General features: G+C 33.2%; 1 protein-coding gene across 1 annotated transcript in view; it reads right to left on the bottom strand.

Annotated features, from left to right (window-relative positions):
* The window catches only part of LOC133184557 (proprotein convertase subtilisin/kexin type 5-like), a 163,562-nt gene that overhangs the window by 19,366 nt on the left and 123,826 nt on the right, over window positions 1-20,370 (bottom strand). Inside the window, exons 10-11 of the mRNA XM_061319645.1 lie at window positions 18,878-19,039; window positions 5,332-5,499 (exon numbers count right to left, since the gene is read on the bottom strand). Coding sequence (XP_061175629.1) covers window positions 5,332-5,499; window positions 18,878-19,039 — 330 coding nt within the window. The remainder of the gene's footprint in view (window positions 1-5,331; window positions 5,500-18,877; window positions 19,040-20,370) is intronic.

Genomic DNA, 20,370 nt, shown 5'->3' with positions numbered 1-20,370 from the left:
TGTGAAAGGATATCAAAATGGTATTCTCACAGTGTGAGAATATCAAAAGTGCGGCAAAACTTACGATTTTCCTTCACTTCACCATGAGTGTTTTTAAAAAAAAATCCCTGGCCTGTTATAAGATAGAGTTAATTAGCCATCCTAACAGGGACTAATAGTTATACAGCCAAAGTTTTTCCAAATAGGCCTATGTCGTTAAAAATCCATGTTAACTTACATTTTTCAATCTTGCAACCGCTTAGCTATGACGTTTCAACCGCTCAACTATGACGTCACAGCCTATGATACTGTGTTACGAAAAGACAGAGGCAAAGGGAAAATCTACGAAAATGTAATAAACAGAAAATTCAATGTTTTGTAGATGAATATATATAATTTCTTTCAAAATTAACGAAGACCGATTAAGCCTTTCCTGAGCTTTACTCACCAGAACACTGAACACTGATACATTAAAAAATAAACTGAGCATATCCAAAAAGCCAGATCCAAAAGTCTTATATATAAGACATATTTATATTTATATTTTTACAAATATGTAACAGCTGTTTAATTATTCTTCATTAATTGATAGTTGCATTATGCAAGACCTTACTGAATTGCAGGTTGAAACTGTACAATTTGGATCTGTCTTCTTTTAATGTAAGCCTATGCATGTTAACCGAACAAAAAAATTTCTTTGAACAATTAACGAAGACTGGTTAAGCCTTTCCCTGAGCTTTACTCATGAGAACACTGAACACTAATACGTTAAAAAATAAACTGAGTAGATCCAATTTTTTTTACCTTGAATTTGAGATTACTATAAAGTAGCAAATTTTTAACGAATAACCGACTAAAAAAAATTTAGTCGATAGTCAGAATGATCAAAGGATCAGGGATGGGGTAATCGTAATCGAGTAATCGTAATCGATTGTAATGATTACTTTTTTCCAAGTAATCGACAGTAATCTGTAAACGAAGAGATTTTCGATTACTTGTAATCGTAATTTAATCGATTACAGCTAAAATTTTCAATGTAATTATAATTACTTTTTCGATTACTTTCGATTATTTTATACATAAATGGATGTTATTTTCGGGAATTATTTCTAGTCAGTCACACATAAATATCAAATCTAAACCACCTAGTGTAATGTTTGGATTTTCCTAACTTTTATTATCATAAGTTTAATAATGTTCTCAATAAATTTTGCGTTATAGACCTACTGGTCTAGTATTAAATAATTCAGAAGTGTATTTCAACCATTTATTAATAAAATATACAGATTCTTTGTGTGCAATTTACATTTGACCCATCCTCTTGCTGCATGTCCTCGAAACTACATTGTACTCGAAAAAAAGAAGATGGAAATACTTATTCATATCTGAAAAATGTCTAAACAACTTCAAACTTGTGTTTTAGTAACTTTAAAATTTGCAAAATCATTCTCATGTTTTCATTGAAAATTGTAAGGTTGCTTTTATATTAGTGAGAGGTTACAAGTGTCTGTAAGAGAGGGAGTGTGTCACTGTGTTTGCTTATCTTAATTGGCTAATTAATTGACTGAGACATCTTTGATTTGCAGATAATGAGGTGTAAACCGTGAACTACCTAGTGTTTAACTTTTATTCCAATGAAGACATTAACAATATTATTAAAACAATTAATAGCTCTCAAAACACTTATTTCAATACAGAATGACATTGCGCTATTTGTTTCATTACTTAAAGACACATTTAATTTACATGTTTATTACTAAGAGTTCTAATTTACTTCTTTTTTTTTTTTTTGAAAAAGACACGCACAGGAATGTTTAAATTGTACTGTCAACATACGGGCAGCCCAAATCCTTCTATGAAGTAATTCACAATAAAATATTAAATAATTTTTGCAACAAGTCAATAAATATGGAGGTTCAGATCCAAGATTGAAAGGAATAATTAATTCCTAGGCATATTTTATTGTAGGAATCATGTCTCCACTTTTCATGGTAGAGAATCCCTTATTTGGGCATTTAGTGAGAATGTTAGCCTGCCCAGAATAAAACCTAAAAAGGAGCACATTCAAACTTCAGTGGATAACATTTACCATTTAAATATTGCTTTGATATTTGAAGGGATAAAAACTTGGAAGTAATCGATTATTAATCGATTACATCTTCCAAAGTAATCGATTAATAATCGATTACACAAAATTCCTCAAAGTAATCGATTACATTTTTCAGTAATCGTACCCATCCCTGCAAAGGATAGTCGAGTACTCGAATATTTGTTGACATCCCTAATATATATATATATATATATATATATATATATATATATATATATATATATATATATATATATATATATATATATATATATATATATACATTCACATATGAACAGATACATACAAACATATACATTACTCAATGACATATACAATCATATATTTGTATGATTGAATTTGTATTCAATAAAAATTACACCTCAACATTTATGTACATTACATTACTTGAAATGCATTTTCAAAGCAGATGAGTTTGTGGCTCTAGATTATATACGTAGGAGTGGAAAGTATATATTTTGTTGGCCTGGCTGCATAGGGTACAAAAGGATGATGCTTATTGAGCAGTCTGGCAGTATGTATTTCAGAAGAACCAAACTTACTTGGTTTTGTATCCCAAGTAACCAAGACAGCTTACAGGAGGAAAACTTAACTTGTTGGCCTGACTACTTGGGGTACCAAGGGATGATGCATATTGAACAGTCTGGTGTTATGGACTGTGAGTCTTGTACCCCAAGTAGTCAAGACAGCATACGAGTATAAAAGGTCCAATATAATTTGAAATGTAATGCATAAAGATACTATTCTTCATATTCCATTGTTCTGAATCATTTTACAGATTTGAGTAAGAATGTCAACATTTTTATTGGTACATGTAATTAGATATATATCAAAGTATGTTTATGTAAAAAAAATCAAAATTGTTTGTTCCTAGCACTTCACTGTAAGAATTTTACTGTACTAGTGCTATAAATTCTAGGGTCAGTTGGCTTTTTGTTTCAAGCAATTCAATCAGTTGTTCCTACAGGGTCTGATACCCCCATGGTTGTATAATAAATATCAAAGTGTGTTAAATTTCAAAAGCTGTACTGAGAAAAGTTTCCACTAATGTACAGTATATCATATGTGATAAGCTGAGAATGAGCTAAATCCTGTCTTTCCCTGAGTCAATGAAGTGTGAAAATTAGCTCAGATATGCTTATCTTGATTTACATGCATTAGGCAATGACATTAAACCAGAAGTCTCTGACAAGACTGTAGCTCTACTGTTTTTTTTACTTAACAAAGGTGGAGGAAAGTAGCACTTCGATTGATACTATATCAACAGCAATAAACAAGTGGAAAAGCTGAGAATGTGACAGCACTAGTATTTTTCTAGAAAATTATAAACCTTCTATGAATTTTACACTTTTTATACCAATGACCTTGAACTTGCTGGAATGACCTGGTCATGGTCATGACACACCCTCAGGTCATAAACAGTCTTTATACCAAGTATGAGCTTCCAATGATTCTGTAACACAAAGTTATAGCCAGGTCAAGAATTTTATACTTTTCTTCCAGTGATCTTGAACTTGCAGGAATGACCTTTGGTCAAGGCCAAGACAAACTCAAAGGTCATTAGCAATCTTCATACTAAAAATAATAAAAATAATGTGTTTAAAATGTGCCATGATTTTTTTTTGACTAAATCTTAATTATCTCCCCTTGAAAGAAGGTTGGCCCCTTATTTGAACAAATTTAAATCCCCTTCACCCAAGGAGACCCTTTGCCAAGTTTGGTTGAAATTAGCCCTTCGGTTTAGAGAAGAAGATGAAATTGTGAAAGGTTTATTACAACAACAGACAAGGGACAAATTTCGATCAGAAAAGCTCTCTTGAGCCTTTTGCTCAGATGAGCTTAAAAAAACAATCAATCAAAAGAATAAGCAGTAGAAGGGTTAAGTGGTATACAAATGTCACGGCTGCACAGATGACACAAAAACAAGAGGCTCATGGTCCACAATGCTCATCTGAGTAATTTTCTTTTCAGCAGATTCTTTTTCCTATTTACTCCTATGTAAAATTTTGATCCCCCATTGTAGACCCACCCTACCCCAGGGGGTCATGTTATCAACAGAGTTGAATTACACTACCTGAAGATGCTTCCATATAAATGTAATTTGTCATTGGTTTACTGTTCTAGAGAAGAAGATTTTTAAAGACTTTTGCTATGTATTCCTTTGTAAGACTTTGACTGCCCATTATGGCCCCACCCTACCCCCAGGGGTCATGATTTGGACAAAACTGAATCTATACTACCTAAGAATGCTTTCATATAAATATGACTAATCATGACTTATCTGTTCTTGAGAAGATTTTAAAAAATTTTCCTATTTAAAACCATATTAAAATTTGATCACCCATAGTGGCCCCACCCTAGCCCCTGGGGTCATATTGGAATAAATTCAAATCTACAATATGTCATTAATTTTTCATATAAGTTTCATCTTTTCTGTCCCAGTGGTTCTTAAGAAGAAGATTTTTAAATGACCCCTTCCAATTGTTACTATTTCTTAATTATCTCCCCTTATAAGAAGGTGTGGCCCTTCATTTGAACAAACTTGAATCCCCTTTACCCAAGAATACTCTGTCTAAGTTTGGTTCAAATTAATATTGGTCCAGTGGTTCTGGAGAAGAAGATGAAATTGTAAAAAGTTTATGACGATGATGCCAACGACAACAGACATACACAAAAGAGATACATTGTGCAAAAGATAACAGTACGAGGTTACTTTCGGTAGTTAAGTCTATTAAGGGGTGCATTTGTCCAAATGATTTTCTGTACGTTCTTTCATACTGCAGTAGTAGGTTCACATTTTTATTACCGAGTAGGGTGAATTTCAGTATGGGGTTCCTCATATCTATACTTACTATGAACATTTCCACAACATGTCTGAAAATCCTTGTGGTGTTAAGTCTATATTTAGTTTTTTTAACCTCACAGTCATATCAAGCATAAATAAATCCTGTTATTGAGGGGTTAACCCCTCAATACAAAAATAACCACAGTCATATCAAGCATAAATAAATCCTGTTATTGAGGGATTAACCCCACAATACAAAAATAACCCCAGAATACATGTACTGGAAAATATGCACAATTAACCTTACAGTAGATCTCTGGTAAGAACAACAATGCCAAAGACGATAGACAACGGACAGATTTTGATCAAAAAAGCTCACTTGAGCCTTCGCCTCAGGTGAGCTAAAAAGGAAATCTGCTTTGTCATACAAGAAATGTTAAAACTGAATTTTACTTACTTATATTGCATGCAGCACTGGAAATAGAACCTGTGGTGAGTGTTGTTTTGCCATCAGGACACTTGGTACAGGGCTCACTGTTGCCAACTGCAGACTTGTAATACCCTAGTGCACACTTCCCACAAGTTTTAACAGTAGAATTAAATTCCTCCCCTGGTTGGCAAATGGCTACAACAAATACAAGATAAGTATATTACATGTACAAATTTCAATCTCAAAATCGATTTGCTATGAAGTCTCACAACTTCTCAGTTATGACATCACAGCCATCGATCATGACTGCATAACTAATAGACCAGTAATAAACAATGGAGCAAAGTACTCACAGTACTGTAAGCCAATTTAAACAAATTAATAAAAGAATACTAGTAAAGATAATGGCTTCTGTGATATCTTATTTGAAGAAAAAAATATATTTCAAAAAATTGACGTAAATGATATATCAAATTTATTTTTGGGCCATATATCAAGGTTTGAATTAATCAGGGTCAGAGTTAACCTGGCACAGCTGAAGATAAACAAATGGATTATCCTGGTTTCCAACCCCTGTTTTTCCCTATCTTTGTACACAACCAGGCTACAACAACACTGACTATTAAAAAACTTAACACATATGAAATAAACTGTTTTACAAAACACTGAAATTTCAAAATCATTTCTATTGATGTTTTGACTTGCACATGCTGGAAATACAGTCCCTGAAACATTCTACTTTCCAATTTTTACGTTTGCTCACCGTTCGTTCAGCATTCGTTCACCGTGCGTTCTCCGTTCACAGTTTTGCGTTCTGCGTTCACATAGCGTTCAGCGTTCGCTCTCCGTTCATTCACCTTGCATTTAGCGTTCACTTATCGTTCAGTCTTCAGTGTCATTCAGAACTCCGAAGTGAAAGGACTTATCTTTTTGTAACTAAGGATTTACGGGTTTTTAAATTTAATAATTAACATATCGTGTATTTAAAGAATCGTTATCTCATTGGAAAAAATATCCACAATATTCTAACATTATTAAGGTCTTCCGTCTTCACGGAAGACCTTATAGTGATTCTACTGTTTCTTCTTCTTCTTATTATTTTTCCGCCCATCTGATTTTGTGCACGCGATTTCTCGACGACTACTGGAAGGATTAACATGAAATTTGCAGGAACAATGTGTTGTAAACTGAAGTTATTTTATCCGAGAGAAAATTTGGAAATTTACTTCCGGTGCCAAGTTACAAACCATTTTCTGAATTTAAAAATGACATTTTGTCTGCGGATAATCTCAAGAACGTTTAAAGATTTTAATGTGAAACTTTCAGGGATTATAGATCATGATAAATACTAGCCGGGACATGACCTTTCGTTCGTCGTCGGTACTTCCGGTCGTTACCGGATGCGAATTTAAAAAGTTGAATTTTCTAACTTTTTTGTTTTTCAATATTTTTCTTTGATATTAGTAGGGTTAACAGATGCATTTCCAAGAAGGCTTAATATATAATTTGTTTAAAAATTGATAAATCCAAACTCTAGATATTCGCATTTTAAAATTTGAAGCGGGTCCAAAATGGAGTCTGTCTCCGTAAACTTCGACGAGCAGGTCGCACTCGGAGCTCCTCGGGTGGCTGGTACCTCGCACACTAACCTACAAAGTCAACAGTGTTCTATTATTTCGGGTTTAATCCCGATTATGTCTGAATTTTCTTTCTCATTTTTTACCTTTGATTTACATTTTCATCTTTATAAATGATGTTTTTTTTCTGTGTGAATCCTGTGCTATTTTCATTTGTTTTAAATACATGTAAATCCTTAAAAATCCTTGCATTTTTTAAGGATCCATGTTATATTTCACGGACATTGGCATGTCAAAGTTATCCTGAGAAAAAAAGGTTAAATACATGGGTTCTTTCACTTAGGAGATAGTGATTGAGAGTGATCTCCCGTGTAGAATTCTCTAAGCGGTGAAAACCAATAAAGCATATGTTTACAGAGGTAAACAAAAAGCATGTGTACTTCCTTCAACGGGTAGAATCATCTATACAGCAAGAAAGAAAAGTAATAATGGCTTTGTTGTACATTGTATTCAGGAGACAAAGAGCCAACAGGTCGTCATTTACCATAGCTGGGAAAGGCAAAGATGTGACATATGCTGAAAGGTAGACCAACTGAGATCAGTTTCTAGGTTGTATGAAGGAAGCAGCATTTAGTAACTACGAATAAAAATTGAAATAAATCCATGCCAATATTTTTTATGACAATGTGTTTCAATCAATTCAGTCAATTACATGATAAAATCAATCAACCAGTCTGACTCTCTTGACCCTTATGAATAATATGTAATTATAGCTGTTAAGGGAAGTAACTCAAAAATAGAGATCGGTGCCGGTATGTCCTTGTCTTGTTTCTATATTTACATTTTCAGCTAAAATATCTAGACATCATAGGAAATGAAAATACAATAATGTATATAAAACAAAAACCATATGAAATAAGTGAGTTTTGGAGAAATATTATGGTGCAAAACTATGTAGGTCCCTTTTATCAACATTTTACATAGGAAATGCATTGAGAATTGCAAAAACACTGATTTGACAAAAATCTAAAAAAAAAAAAAAAAAAAAAAAAAAAGAAAAAAAAAGAAGGTTGGCTTGGTAGGTTAAACAATCCAGAATATAGCCTGTTTATTAAAATCAAAACTACTCAAGAGTTCTTGAAAAATTCTATACGAGAAGTTGTCTGAGCAAGAACTCGAAAACGGTTAGAGATTAATACACCAAACTTATATGAGCAACAGTCCTTAAGATGTAGGCAAAACCATTTTGGTTCAAAGCGTCAGCCGTCACTTCCAGTCGTCACAGGAAGTGATAAAAGAAATAAAAAATTTCAATTTTCTTTTTTTAATTGAAAATTATATCACTTTATTGCATCTTTTTTGCAAGTTCGAAAGATGTTGGTCCCACCGGAAACAAATACGACAACTTCCGGTTATAAGAGAAAAACTAAATAATTTGGGTATTTTACTTTCCCATAAATATTCTTTATAGATAAAGTATTTGAAATAAATTTTAAATAAGTTATTCAGAATGCAAATGTCTAGAGTAACCTTGAAAACATCAACTTCCAGTTTAAGGAGATAGCACGTTGGATTTTCACGCTGACGACCAGGGTTAAATTTCCAGAGTGTCTGAATTTCTTTTATCACTTTTTCAGCTTGAATTTACTTTTTTATTTTCAGAATCAGACGGAAGACCTCTCATTGCTCGCAATGAGTTTCTTTTTTATTATTATTATTATTCTAACTTTGCTGTAAGTTTATTTATAAATCTACTCTGGGAAATAAATGTTGTTATAAGTATGTAAATACATGTATGTAGAACGATGCTGAAAAATTTAATTGAAATACGGGCAATATATAGATACTTCAAGCACTGCAACATTTTGTTGTTATGTTATAGGTGACAAATCGTTAATGGAGAGATAATTATCTAAGTTAATCAAGTTACAAACTGCAGCAAAATTACGAAAATATTTATTTCTAACACTGCAGCAAAATAATGAAAATATTTATTTCTATTTAAACACATTTTTTCCAGTTCCTGCAGAAATACATGATAGAACTAGTTCTGAGAATTATACATAGTACTTCGGATATCTTGTTATCAAATATCTTTGGAGCGAATTAAATTGATAGTGTGGTTATAAAAAATATTTATTTTAAATGTAATACACTACAGATTTTCTCTACTATAATAATATAAAGTCTATAGTTATAGAGAAAATAAATTCTTCCTTCACTGTAACTTTATGTGTTTGCCATTTGATATGATTAAGAGCCCCCCCCCCCCTTTTCCTCCTAAATCAGTCAGTATTTCCAGTATATTGTATAAACATTTAAAAAGGAGTTAATGTGTTTTGTAGCACAAAAATTTCAGTCTCAAAAAAAAACATGTATCTAACTAGTAGACTAATTGTTCTCGAACAATTAGAGGTCTTTCCACCTTCTTTAAATTTCATACATTTTTCATATTTAACTCTCTAAAGTTAATTTTTATACAAAAAGAATCCATAAATGGCTTGAAAGACAGAAAAAATGAAAATTGTAAAAATTTTGAAATGACCTTGACCTTTGACCTTGAACAAATATTTAAGGTCAAAGGTCAAGGGTCACATTGTACTTGACCCCATGCTTCTACGACTTTTAGTTTTAAAGTTATAAGGTTTAATAGTAAGGGCAAAGACGTTAAAGGGCGATAACTCATATAAGGGATCATCGGATCCTCTCGCACTGAATAGATTGAAGTTGTGTTTAAAGGCCCTGAGGACATTAGTGAAGGTTTCGTGTCTCTGCGGTTTACAGTTTCGGAGTAGTAGCGATGACAAGGTTTTCAGTGAAAGGGGCAATAACTTTTAAAAGGGTAAATCTTAGGGGACAAGTATGACATCTTTGAAATAGTTTTAAGAGGACATATTAAAGATGCAAAGAGATTTAGTATATAATGAAAGACAAAAGAGATATAAAAAGAGCTTAATTTCTCAAATTTTGAATGACCTTGACCTTTGACCTTTACAAAAATTTCAAGGTCTGATTTCAAGGAATCTAATGCAATTGGTTCCATGTCTCTACGACTTATCGTTTTGAAAATTTTTCATTATTTGTAAACTTCAAAAACTTTCAGGGGCAATAACTCATTGACGGGGTCGACAAATCATTTCGCAATGAATAAATTGAAAAGTAATCACAAGTAGTCAAAGACATTGGTGAAGGTTCTGTATCTCTACGATTTACGGTTTCGAAGGAGTAGCGATAACAAGCTATTCTTGCGAAAGGGGCAATAACTTCGTAAGAGGTCATAGGTCAAACACGTTGGGTCGTTTTTAGGAATAACTTTTAATATCCAGTATCATGAACTATAAAGTTTTTTGATAAGTCTTGCAGTTTCAAAAGTCCGGGAAGAAAAAGAATAATAATAATAATAATAACTAGTAGACTAATTGTTCTCGAACAATTAGAGGTCTTTCCACCTTCTTTAAATATCATATATTTTTCATATTTAACTCTCTATTGTTTATTTTTATACAAAAGAAACAAGAAATGGCTTGAGAGATGGAAAAAATGAAATTTAAAAAAAAATTTAAATGACCTTGACCTTTGACCTTGAACAATTATTTAAGTTCATAAGTCAAGGGTCACATTGCACTTGACCCCATGCTTCTACGACTTTTAGTTTCAAAGTTATAAGGTTGAATAGTAAGAGCAAAGATGTTAAAGGGCAATAACTCATATAAGGGGTCATCGGATCCTTTCGCACTGAATAGATTGAAGTTGTGTCTAAAGGCCCTGAAGACATTAGTGAAGGTTTCGTGTCTCTGCGGTTTACGGTTTTAGAGTAGTAGCGATAACAAGGTTTTCAATGAAAGGGGCAATAACTTTTAAAAGGGTAAATCTTAGGGGACAAGTATGAAATCTTTGAAATAGTTTGAAGAGTACATATTAAAGATGCAAAGAGATTTAGTATATAATGAAAGACAAAAGAGATATAAAAAGAGCTTAATTTCTCAAATTTTGAATGACCTTGACCTTTGACCTTTACAAAAATTTCAAGGTCTGAGGTCAAAGAATCTAATGCAGTTGGTTCCATGTCTCTACGACTTATCGTTTTGAAAAATTTTCATTATTTGTAAACTTCAAAAACTTTCAGGGGCAATAACTCATTGAAGGGGTCGACAAATCATTTCGCAATGAATAGATTGAAAAGTCCTCTCAAGTAGTCAAAGACATTGGTGAAGGTTCTGTATCTCTACGATTTACGGTTTCGAAGGAGTAGCGATAACAAGCTATTCTTGCGAAAGGGGCAATAACTTTGTAAGAGGTCATAGGTCAAACACGTTGGGTCGTTTTTCGGAATAACTTTTAATATCCAGTATCATGAACAATAAAGTTTTTCGATAAGTCTTGTGGTTTCAAAAGTCCGGGAAGAAAAAGAATAATAATAATAACTAGTCGACTAATTGTTCTCGAACAATTAGAGGTCTTTCCACCTTCTTTAAATTTCATGTATTCTTCACATTTAACTCTCTACTGCTTATTTTTATACAAAAGAAACCAGAAATGGCTTGAGAGATGGAAAAAATGAAAATTTTAAAAATTTCGAAATGACCTTGACCTTTGACCTTGAACAAATATTCAAGATCAAAGGTCAAGGGTCACATTGCAATTAACCCCATGCTTCTACGACTTTTAGTTTTAAAGTTATAAGGTTTACTAGTAAGCGCAAAGACGTTAAAGGGCAATAACTCATATAAGGGGTCACCAGATACTTTCGCACTGAATAGATTGAAGTTGTATCTAAAGACCCTGAGTACATTAGTGAAGGTTTCGTGTCTCTGCGGTTTACGGTTTTGGAGGAGTAACGATAACAAGGTTTTTCGCACAAGGGGCAATAACTTTTAAAAGGGTTAAGCTTAGGGGACAAGATTGAAATCTTTGAAATAGTTTTAAAAGTACATATAAAAGATGCAAAGACATACTGTATATGTTGAAAGACAAAAGAGCTATAAAAAGAGCTTTATTTCTCATATTTGGAGTGACCTTGACCTTTGACCTTGACATAATCTTCAAGGTCTAGGGTTAAAGAATCTAATGCAGTTGGTTTCGTGTCTCTACAATTTATCGTTTTGAAAATTTTTCATTATTTGTAAACTTCAAAAACTTTCAGGGGCAACAACTCATAAAAAGGGACAACGAATCCTTTCGTAATGAATAGATTGAAGAGTCTTCTCAATAAGTCGAAGACATTGGTGAAGGTTTCGTAACTCTGCGGTTTACGGTTTCGGAGGAGTAGCGATAACAAGGTTTTTAGCGAAAGGGGCAATAACTGCGAAAGGGGTCATAGGTTATACGCGTTGGGTCAAATTTGTTCATAACTTTTTATGACCTTTACGATGAACAAAAAATCTTTTCGATAAATGTTGAAACAAAAAATCAGCGGAAGAAAAATAATAATAATAAGAAGAAGAATAATAATAATAATAAACAGAAGAAAATCAATAGGTCTTTCCACAGAAAGGTGGAAAGACCTAATAATAATAATAATAAACATAAGCATTTCAAGAGGTCTTTCCACAGAAAGGTGGAAAGACCTAATAATAATAAACATAAGCATTTCAAGAGGTCTTTCCACAGAAAGGTGGAAAGACCTAATAAAGTCATTAAACAATAGTAGTTCAAAATATACACGTGTCGGCGGTGGTATTTTAAATTGGCAGAGAGTATGTTTCAAATTGAAGTTTTAATGCCCAATGTATTTTAATTATTTATATATATAGAAATGTTGGAATCAAATGTAGAAATAATAATAAAAAATTAAAACTTGTTGGAGATACTAGCACTTCGTCTTCGATGTGACGAGACTTTCACACCTGCACAGTGTCGAATGATTTTGATTGACAGGACAAGCATGTGGACTTTGTGTGAACTTGAAGTAGGAAAATGGATTTGTTGATAAAAAAAAATTTCTTTCATAACCTGATATATTTAGGAAAAAAAACGAAGAATTTTTGTTTGATATCTGTACAAACATTTGTTGAAGCCTGAAGGGGGGGGGGGGGGAGGCTAAAACAGAATCTCTCGCTCATTTGTCTCTTTGATAAAAACTATGACAGCATATTGCTTGATTATCAAGTTCTGAAAGTTTAATCTATAACAAAAATATAAATACGTATGCCACTTTGTATAATCTTGTCCGAGTATAATAACGGGGAAATGTCTACAGGTACATGTACATGTAGAAGTTTGCTTAATAAATCATCATAAAAAAATGACACACAAGAAATGACACATAAAATATTATTGCATTAAAAATGTAAAAAGGGAATGTATTTATGCAGTACGTCCACAGACCTATGTTAATTTTTTTTTTTTTACAAGGAATCGCCTTGGCACGGAAATATATATGAATGGGTGTTACAACCGTTATAATTCATTCTATAAATCAGAAGTTTTCTCTTATTTGTACCGTTTTTTTAAATATCAAATAAGAATAAACATATTTATTTTCAACTAAAATAATTTTATCTTTTATACTACAGCGTTCGGTAACAATTACAATGTTTTACAGCGATAAAAATCGTGTGATTAAAAAGTTGAATTTAAACATCATACAAGTAAAAAAAAAAACTTAGTTTTACTTAATGTGCATGTATCGTCTTTAATTTCTTAGGACAATTTTGTAGCATTTATTTTATTTATTTATTTATTAATTTGTTTATTTATTCATTTTTTGGCACCTGACTTTAGAATACAAAAGAATAGTTTCAATGCAAGGAAAAGATCAGAGGGATTCCGAATAAATTGTTCATCTTGCGTTCACCATTCACTTTGCGTTCGCGCTCCGTTCACGTTCTGCGTTCGCTCACCGTTCAGCGTTCACACATCGTTCACAAAGTTGCGTTCAGCGTTCACTGTTCGCTCTACGTTTGTTCAGCGTTCGCTCACCGTTCAAGTAGGAAAGTAGAATGTTTCTGGGACTGTAGCTGGCAATTGTTGCTCTTTGAGCAATGAGGCCAGCTAATAATAAACGAATGTTTTTTTGTTTTTTTGGTTTTTTTTTGGTTTGTTTAACGTCTCTTTGAGAATTTTTCACGGAAACTGAGAGGCCACCACTTGCCGGTGGAGGGCTGCAAATTTAAATCTGTATCCTCTGTACTTAGGGCCTTTGAGCAGTTAGGATTTTTTTTTTCATATCAGCACAGGACCTCAGTTTATACATGCAGTCTCATCCGAATCACCAGTCTCCATGTCTCACTGTGGGATTCAAACCCACGACCCAAAGATCAACCCCTTACTTTGCAACTCTAGAGCAATCTTTCTAACAAAGAAAATGTAATAAACTAGCTAACTAAAACAATTTGAACTTAAGGAAAGAAAAAAGAAAAGAGTTGAAGACTTGAAAGAAATGAAGACAAATAAAGAGGAAAAAGGTTGACCTTGAGCATTTAGCTTTAAAGACGATTGGGACCTTTTTTAAGTTTGAGAAATTCATGACCTTAAGTTTCATTGCGAAAGCTAACAAGAATTAAAGTTATCATCTGAAAATTATGTATGCAATATAAAAATTTCTCACCTTGGTTCTTCACATTTTGACCTCAAAATGAATTATATATTTTTTTTCAAAAAGATATATTGACTTACAGAACAAAATTTCATTGCAAAACCCCAAAGAGATCCAAAGTTATCACCAGGAAACCATTTTATGACTATGAATTTTTGACACTAACTTTTTGACTTTAAATCAATAGGGGTTCTCTTGAAGACATTGGGAGTTATGATTTAAAATTTCATTGAAAATATTGAAGAAAACATAAGTCATTGTCTCGATACCATTTTTTCCCCAGTGTATGAATTTCTGACCTTACATTTTACCTATTGACCTCAAAATCAATAGGCTCTTATCATACATGCCAACTTTCCCGATTTAGGCGCGAACCTCTCGATTTTACCCTTTGATCCCGCTTTCCCGATCGGGAAAGCAGAATTGCTCTAAAATCCCGATTTGAAAAAAAATTCACCCTAAAATTTCCGATTTTCAGAGTTTCCCATATTTTGTCAATTGGGATAGGAATATCTGACTTGTTTACTCAATGAACACAGATTAGTCTCTTTTATGGAACGCCATAGCTGCCTTATGTGGTTATTTCATGAGAAGATGGTGCTTTATTCTGTTATGCTGTGGTTATTTCATATGAAGATGGTGCTTTATTATGTTATGCTGTGGTTATTTTATGTGAAGATGGTGCTTTATTATGTTATGCTGTGGATATTTCATGTGAAGGTGGTGCTTTACTATGTTATGCTGTGGTTATTTCATGTGAAGATGGTGCTTTATTATGTTATGCTGTGGATATTTCATGTGAAGGTGGTGCTTTATTATGTTATGCTGTGGTTATTTCATGTGAAGATGGTGCTTTATTATGTTATGCTGTGGTTATTTCATGTGAAGGTGGTTTTTTATGTGAGGGTGGTTTTTCATGTGGAGGTGGTTTTTCATGTGAAGGTGGTTTTTTATGTGAAGGTGGTTTTTCATGTGAAGGTGGTTTTTTTTATGTGAAGGTGGTTTTTCATGTGATGGTGAATTTTCATGTGAAGGTGGTTTTTCATGTGAAGACGGTTTTTCAAGTGTTGGTGGGTTTTTTTTATGTGATGGTGGTTTTTTATATTTAATGTGATGGTGGTCACTTAGAACTCCTAATATTTTTGAAGACTGAGTTTAACACTGGAAAATTTGAAAGGGAAACAAATAGTCAATGTAATTAAAATCATTTTAATACACCATTGCTAGTTCCTCTTTTTTCCATCTAGACACTTTGGTTCAAAATGGTGTATTTTGTGTATTATGAATTTTTTGTAGGTGTGTCTGAATACACTCAAAAACATAAGAATAAAAAAAATCACTGAAATTAGCACGTTTAAAAAGTGTCATATTAGTCTATATAGAAAGAGTGTAGGTACAACAGTTGCCATCTTCGGAAAATCTAGGGAAGTCAGAAACCGCGCCAAACTTGTTCTCGTTATTCCGGGACGCCTCTACATTTTACTTGGTTAAAAATCGTCACTTCCATTGCTTTCACTTTCAGTTCTAGATATCAGGACGTTTTTGTTAACTGCATATTTTATACGGCAAGTTCGAACTGGCAGACGATTGAAAGGCGTTATTCAATCATTTTTAAATGTAGATTTCATCCCAATTCCTGCCCGAAACTGGTAGGAAAAGTGTAGAAATTAAACCGAGCCGGGCACGACGTAAAATCGAAGATTGCAACTGTCGTACCTCCACTCTTTTTTATATAAAGTAATATATCATTTTTAAAACTTGCTAATTTCAGTGATTTTTTTATTCTTAGGTTATCGAATTAATGCAGACAAAGCTAGGAAAAAACATAATACACAAAATACACCATCCTGAAACCAAGCGCCTATGGAAAAAAGAGGAACTAGCAATGGCGTATTAAAATGATTTAAATTATATCGACTATTTGTTTCACTTTCAAAATTTCAAGATAATAGCAGTTAAACTCAGTCTTCAAAAGTATTTAGAGTTCCGAGTGACCACCATCACATTAAATATAAAAAAAAAAACACCTTCACATGAAAAAACACCATCACATGAAAAACCACCTTCACATGAAAATTCACCATCACATAAAAAACCACCTTCACATGAAAAACCATCATCACATGAAAAACCACCTTCACATAAAAAACCACCATCACATAAAAAACCACCTTCACATGAAAAACCACCTTCACATGAAATAACCACAGCATAACATAATAAAGCACCATCTTCACATGAAATAACCACAGCATAACATAATAAAGCACCATCTTCTCATGAAATAACCACATAAGGCAGCTATGGCGTTCCATACTCTTTGTTTGTTTAACTCATGCAGAGGTGTTAATTAGCCACAGGAAATCACTTCTCGCTTGAATGCACACAGCTGTCCAGGTACATGTAACATATAGCCAGGAGCAGTTAGGGGATTGAATTTTTCAGTTTGAAGGGGTATGCATGGTGAAACACATAGATTTGGGGGTTAATTAAATGTTGTTGTTTTTTATTAAATACAAAAATTAAATACGTCACCCGCGTGGCGCAGTGGTTAGAGCGTCTGCTCTAGAGTCGCGAAGTAAGGAGTTGATCCTTACGTCGCGGGTTCGAATCCCACTGTGGGACGTGGAGACCTGTCCTTCGGATTAGAACGTATAAACCGAGGTCCCGTGTCACAGTAGGTGCTGGCACGAAAAAGATCCCTCACTGCTCAATGGCCGTAAGAGCCGAGTATAGGACAAAATTTGCAGCTCTCCACCGGCAAGTGGTGGCGTCTCCATATGAGTGAAAAATTCTCGAGAGGGACGTTAAACACCATACAAACAAACAAACAAAACAAAAATTAAACACAATGATATGATAAATAACAATAAAATCGGAATCCATGTAGATCATATTTTTAAAAACGAAAGTAGACAACTGCAAAGCACAGCTGCTGATTTTATCTGCATATAATAAAATATTGTAAAGTTTACCGGTTAAAATAATATGAAAATAATTAAAATGAAACAACAAAGTCTCATGTCACGTACACTGAATTTCTCTCCCCCCCCCCCCCTTTCCCAAAAGTAACATACGGTGTTTGTTTGTTGTTATTTTTTGTTATGACAAAGGAATACCCACATGGCACTGCCAAGACTGCAAAAGTTCATTATGACAATAACCATTTTTTAAAATTTTTGTTTGTGATAAGGGGTATCCTTGTGTTAAATAATTGATGATCTTAAGAGTAAATTTATTTTTTCAAATTGTTTTGTGTGTAATGAAATTAATAATGTGTTCTTATTAATAGGGAATAAAATGACACTAATATTTAAAGGTACAACAACAAATAAATTTTCTTATCCCCCCCCCACACAAATGCATTGCAATTTTTAAATTTAATGTCTAATTAGGAAATTCTAATTGTGTAAAATGTAAATACAGAATCTTGCAAATGTTTTCAGAAACTTTACACTAATTACAAAACCTCATATATTTCTAAAACTTTGCATAAAATATTATTGAACTGAAAGTTGTACATTTTCCATTTCTCACCAAATTATGTGTCTTGGTCAAACATGATGTTGTTTAACTAAACAGATATCACTTCTTTACTGAGAGAGGCACCTATTTAAGCAAAGATTTTGAATTTTGGAAGGAAAAATTGTTTTTATCCTTAAGCTTTATTAATAAATGAAATCAACGTTACAAATTTAAAAAAAAAATGGGATAAACATTTATTTTCACAACAAAATGTCCCCAATGTAAAGCTTTGAAAACTGTTGTCACGTCGTGCAAAATCCCCCATGGGAATTTTCAAAAGTTGGCAAGTATGTCTTATTTGGGTCATAGGGAGTTGTGATTAAAAAAATCCATTGCAAACGCTCAAAGCAGGGCTTTTATAAAGATAAAAAACAGGTGGTACTTTTATAAAAATAGGAGGTACATTTTGGAAGCGATTCTTAAATATGTTCTTAAATGAATATTTTGGCCAGTACAATCATGATTTCAGCCAGGTAAAAGTACTGGGTACTGGCAGATTTTGAAAGGCCTGTCAAAGGCTTTATGAGATTTCATTTGGAAACAAATGCTCCACACAAATAAAATGTATAAATTTCTTTCTTATTTAGGAGATAAAGAATTGTAATATAAAATTTCATTGCAAAAGCTCAAAGGCTTTTTCAGGTATCATTTGGAGATGAAAGTATTACACAAAAACAGAATGACAGATGGATGGACAGCAAATAGACAAACCCAAATTGATATCCCCCACTTTAAATGAAAGTGGGGGACAAGAAAATACTTGTTTTGCAGTTGGATATGGATACTTCCTATTACCAAGTTTTCTTGCTTTCTGGGAGCTAAATTAATCCTTCTCGTTCAATGCTGTAAGCATCACAATAACCATCTAATTAAGAGAAATAGTAATTGAAGCAGAAGCCAAACTTTATAAGGGCTTATACAAGAGTGTACATACGGACACAGTCTGCCTGATATACAGTCCCCTCTTGTTCTGTGGTCTGCTTTGCTGAACACTGTAAACATACACTTTGTCCCCTGTTTGGCTGGTAGTATGCAACAGGACACTTCATGCACGTATTATTACTGCTGATTCTTTTTTCTCCTGCTTCACATACAACTACAAAATATCATGAAAAATATACCTCTGTCAGTATGTAATCAAACCATTTCAATTTTCTACCTAGATCTTTCATCATTACAAGTAAATTATAGAAAACAGGAGGTACAGTGTACTGTGAGCAAAGCTCAATACCCCCACTGCCATTGTTTTAGTACCCATTCAAAGAACAAGGTTCACTTAGGGCCTTTTTTGGCCCTGTGAATTTCAGAAAAACTGAAACTGCTTGGTTTTAGTTGACAATGCATTAAATATCATTTAGACCTTTGATGACTGAGTATCTATCAAAAATGGCGTAATTTTCTGGCTAGTCAATGCATTATGACGTCATGAAATGCGTCATTTTCCTCATATCCTTAAAAATTCTACAAAAACAGACAATTTTTAAAGCTATTTTTCGATATTTAATATAGCGCGCAACCTCTGATCTAAAATATGCAACTATTAAATGATAGAACTATTTCTGAGGATTACAAAACATGTTTTATTTTTTAGATCAGAGGGTGCGCTCATATTATTTCTCTTCTGTAAAAGTACTCAAATAGACTTGTTTTCCTTAAAATTCAAGAACATTGCAATTCCATGAAGCCTGTTTTCCAAGATCTTGGCTTTAAGAAGAAAATTTTTTAATAGGAAATGAAAGCACTAAGTCTCTACTTTAACTTGATGTTTAAAATGGAACATAAAGTGTTAGTCAATAAATTGGTATCTCCACAGGGCCATTTTACGCAAAAAGTGAACCTAGCTCTTTTGTAAACGTAACCTTCAATTTGCCTTGTTAAAAAATGACACACAGTGGCAGATCCAAAGGGGGGTTACGGGGGTTGCAATTCCCCCTTTGGATTTGCTAGAGATAAAGAGAGAGTCCAGAATATTTGTTGTGTGTTTGATATAGACATTGTTGAGTGAAAGGCTATGTAGTAATGTATGGAGAAAATTTGGTTGTGAAAAACAATGCCCCCCCCCCTCCACACACACACAAGAAATAGGATTTTCAGGCTTGGGGACTTATTTTCCTTTTTTTTGTCAAAACATATCAGGTAATCCAAATTTTTTTCCCCTGGCCGGTCCTCCCACTTTCAAAAAACGATACTACATCCTTATAGTATTCTTATTAATATTAAGTTGTCGTTTAACTATACGTAAACCTACGTTATAATAACTTGTTTCCTCTTCACCCCCCGCCCCTTTGAAAAATTTAACGATCTGCCCGACACATCCTCTGATCATTGGTAAACTTTTAGACATGTACTGTTTTTTAAATAGAAAACTTTATTACATTTTCAAGAGTGAAATACTGTGATTTGTTTATTAAATAAAAGTGATATTCT

This window comes from Saccostrea echinata, unplaced genomic scaffold, assembly GCF_033153115.1.
Source record: "Saccostrea echinata isolate AGI-Se365-2 ecotype Australia unplaced genomic scaffold, CSIRO_AGI_Sech_v1 ptg000010l, whole genome shotgun sequence".
Taxonomy (NCBI): domain Eukaryota; kingdom Metazoa; phylum Mollusca; class Bivalvia; order Ostreida; family Ostreidae; genus Saccostrea; species Saccostrea echinata.
This window is presented reverse-complemented; position numbering and strand designations above follow the sequence as displayed.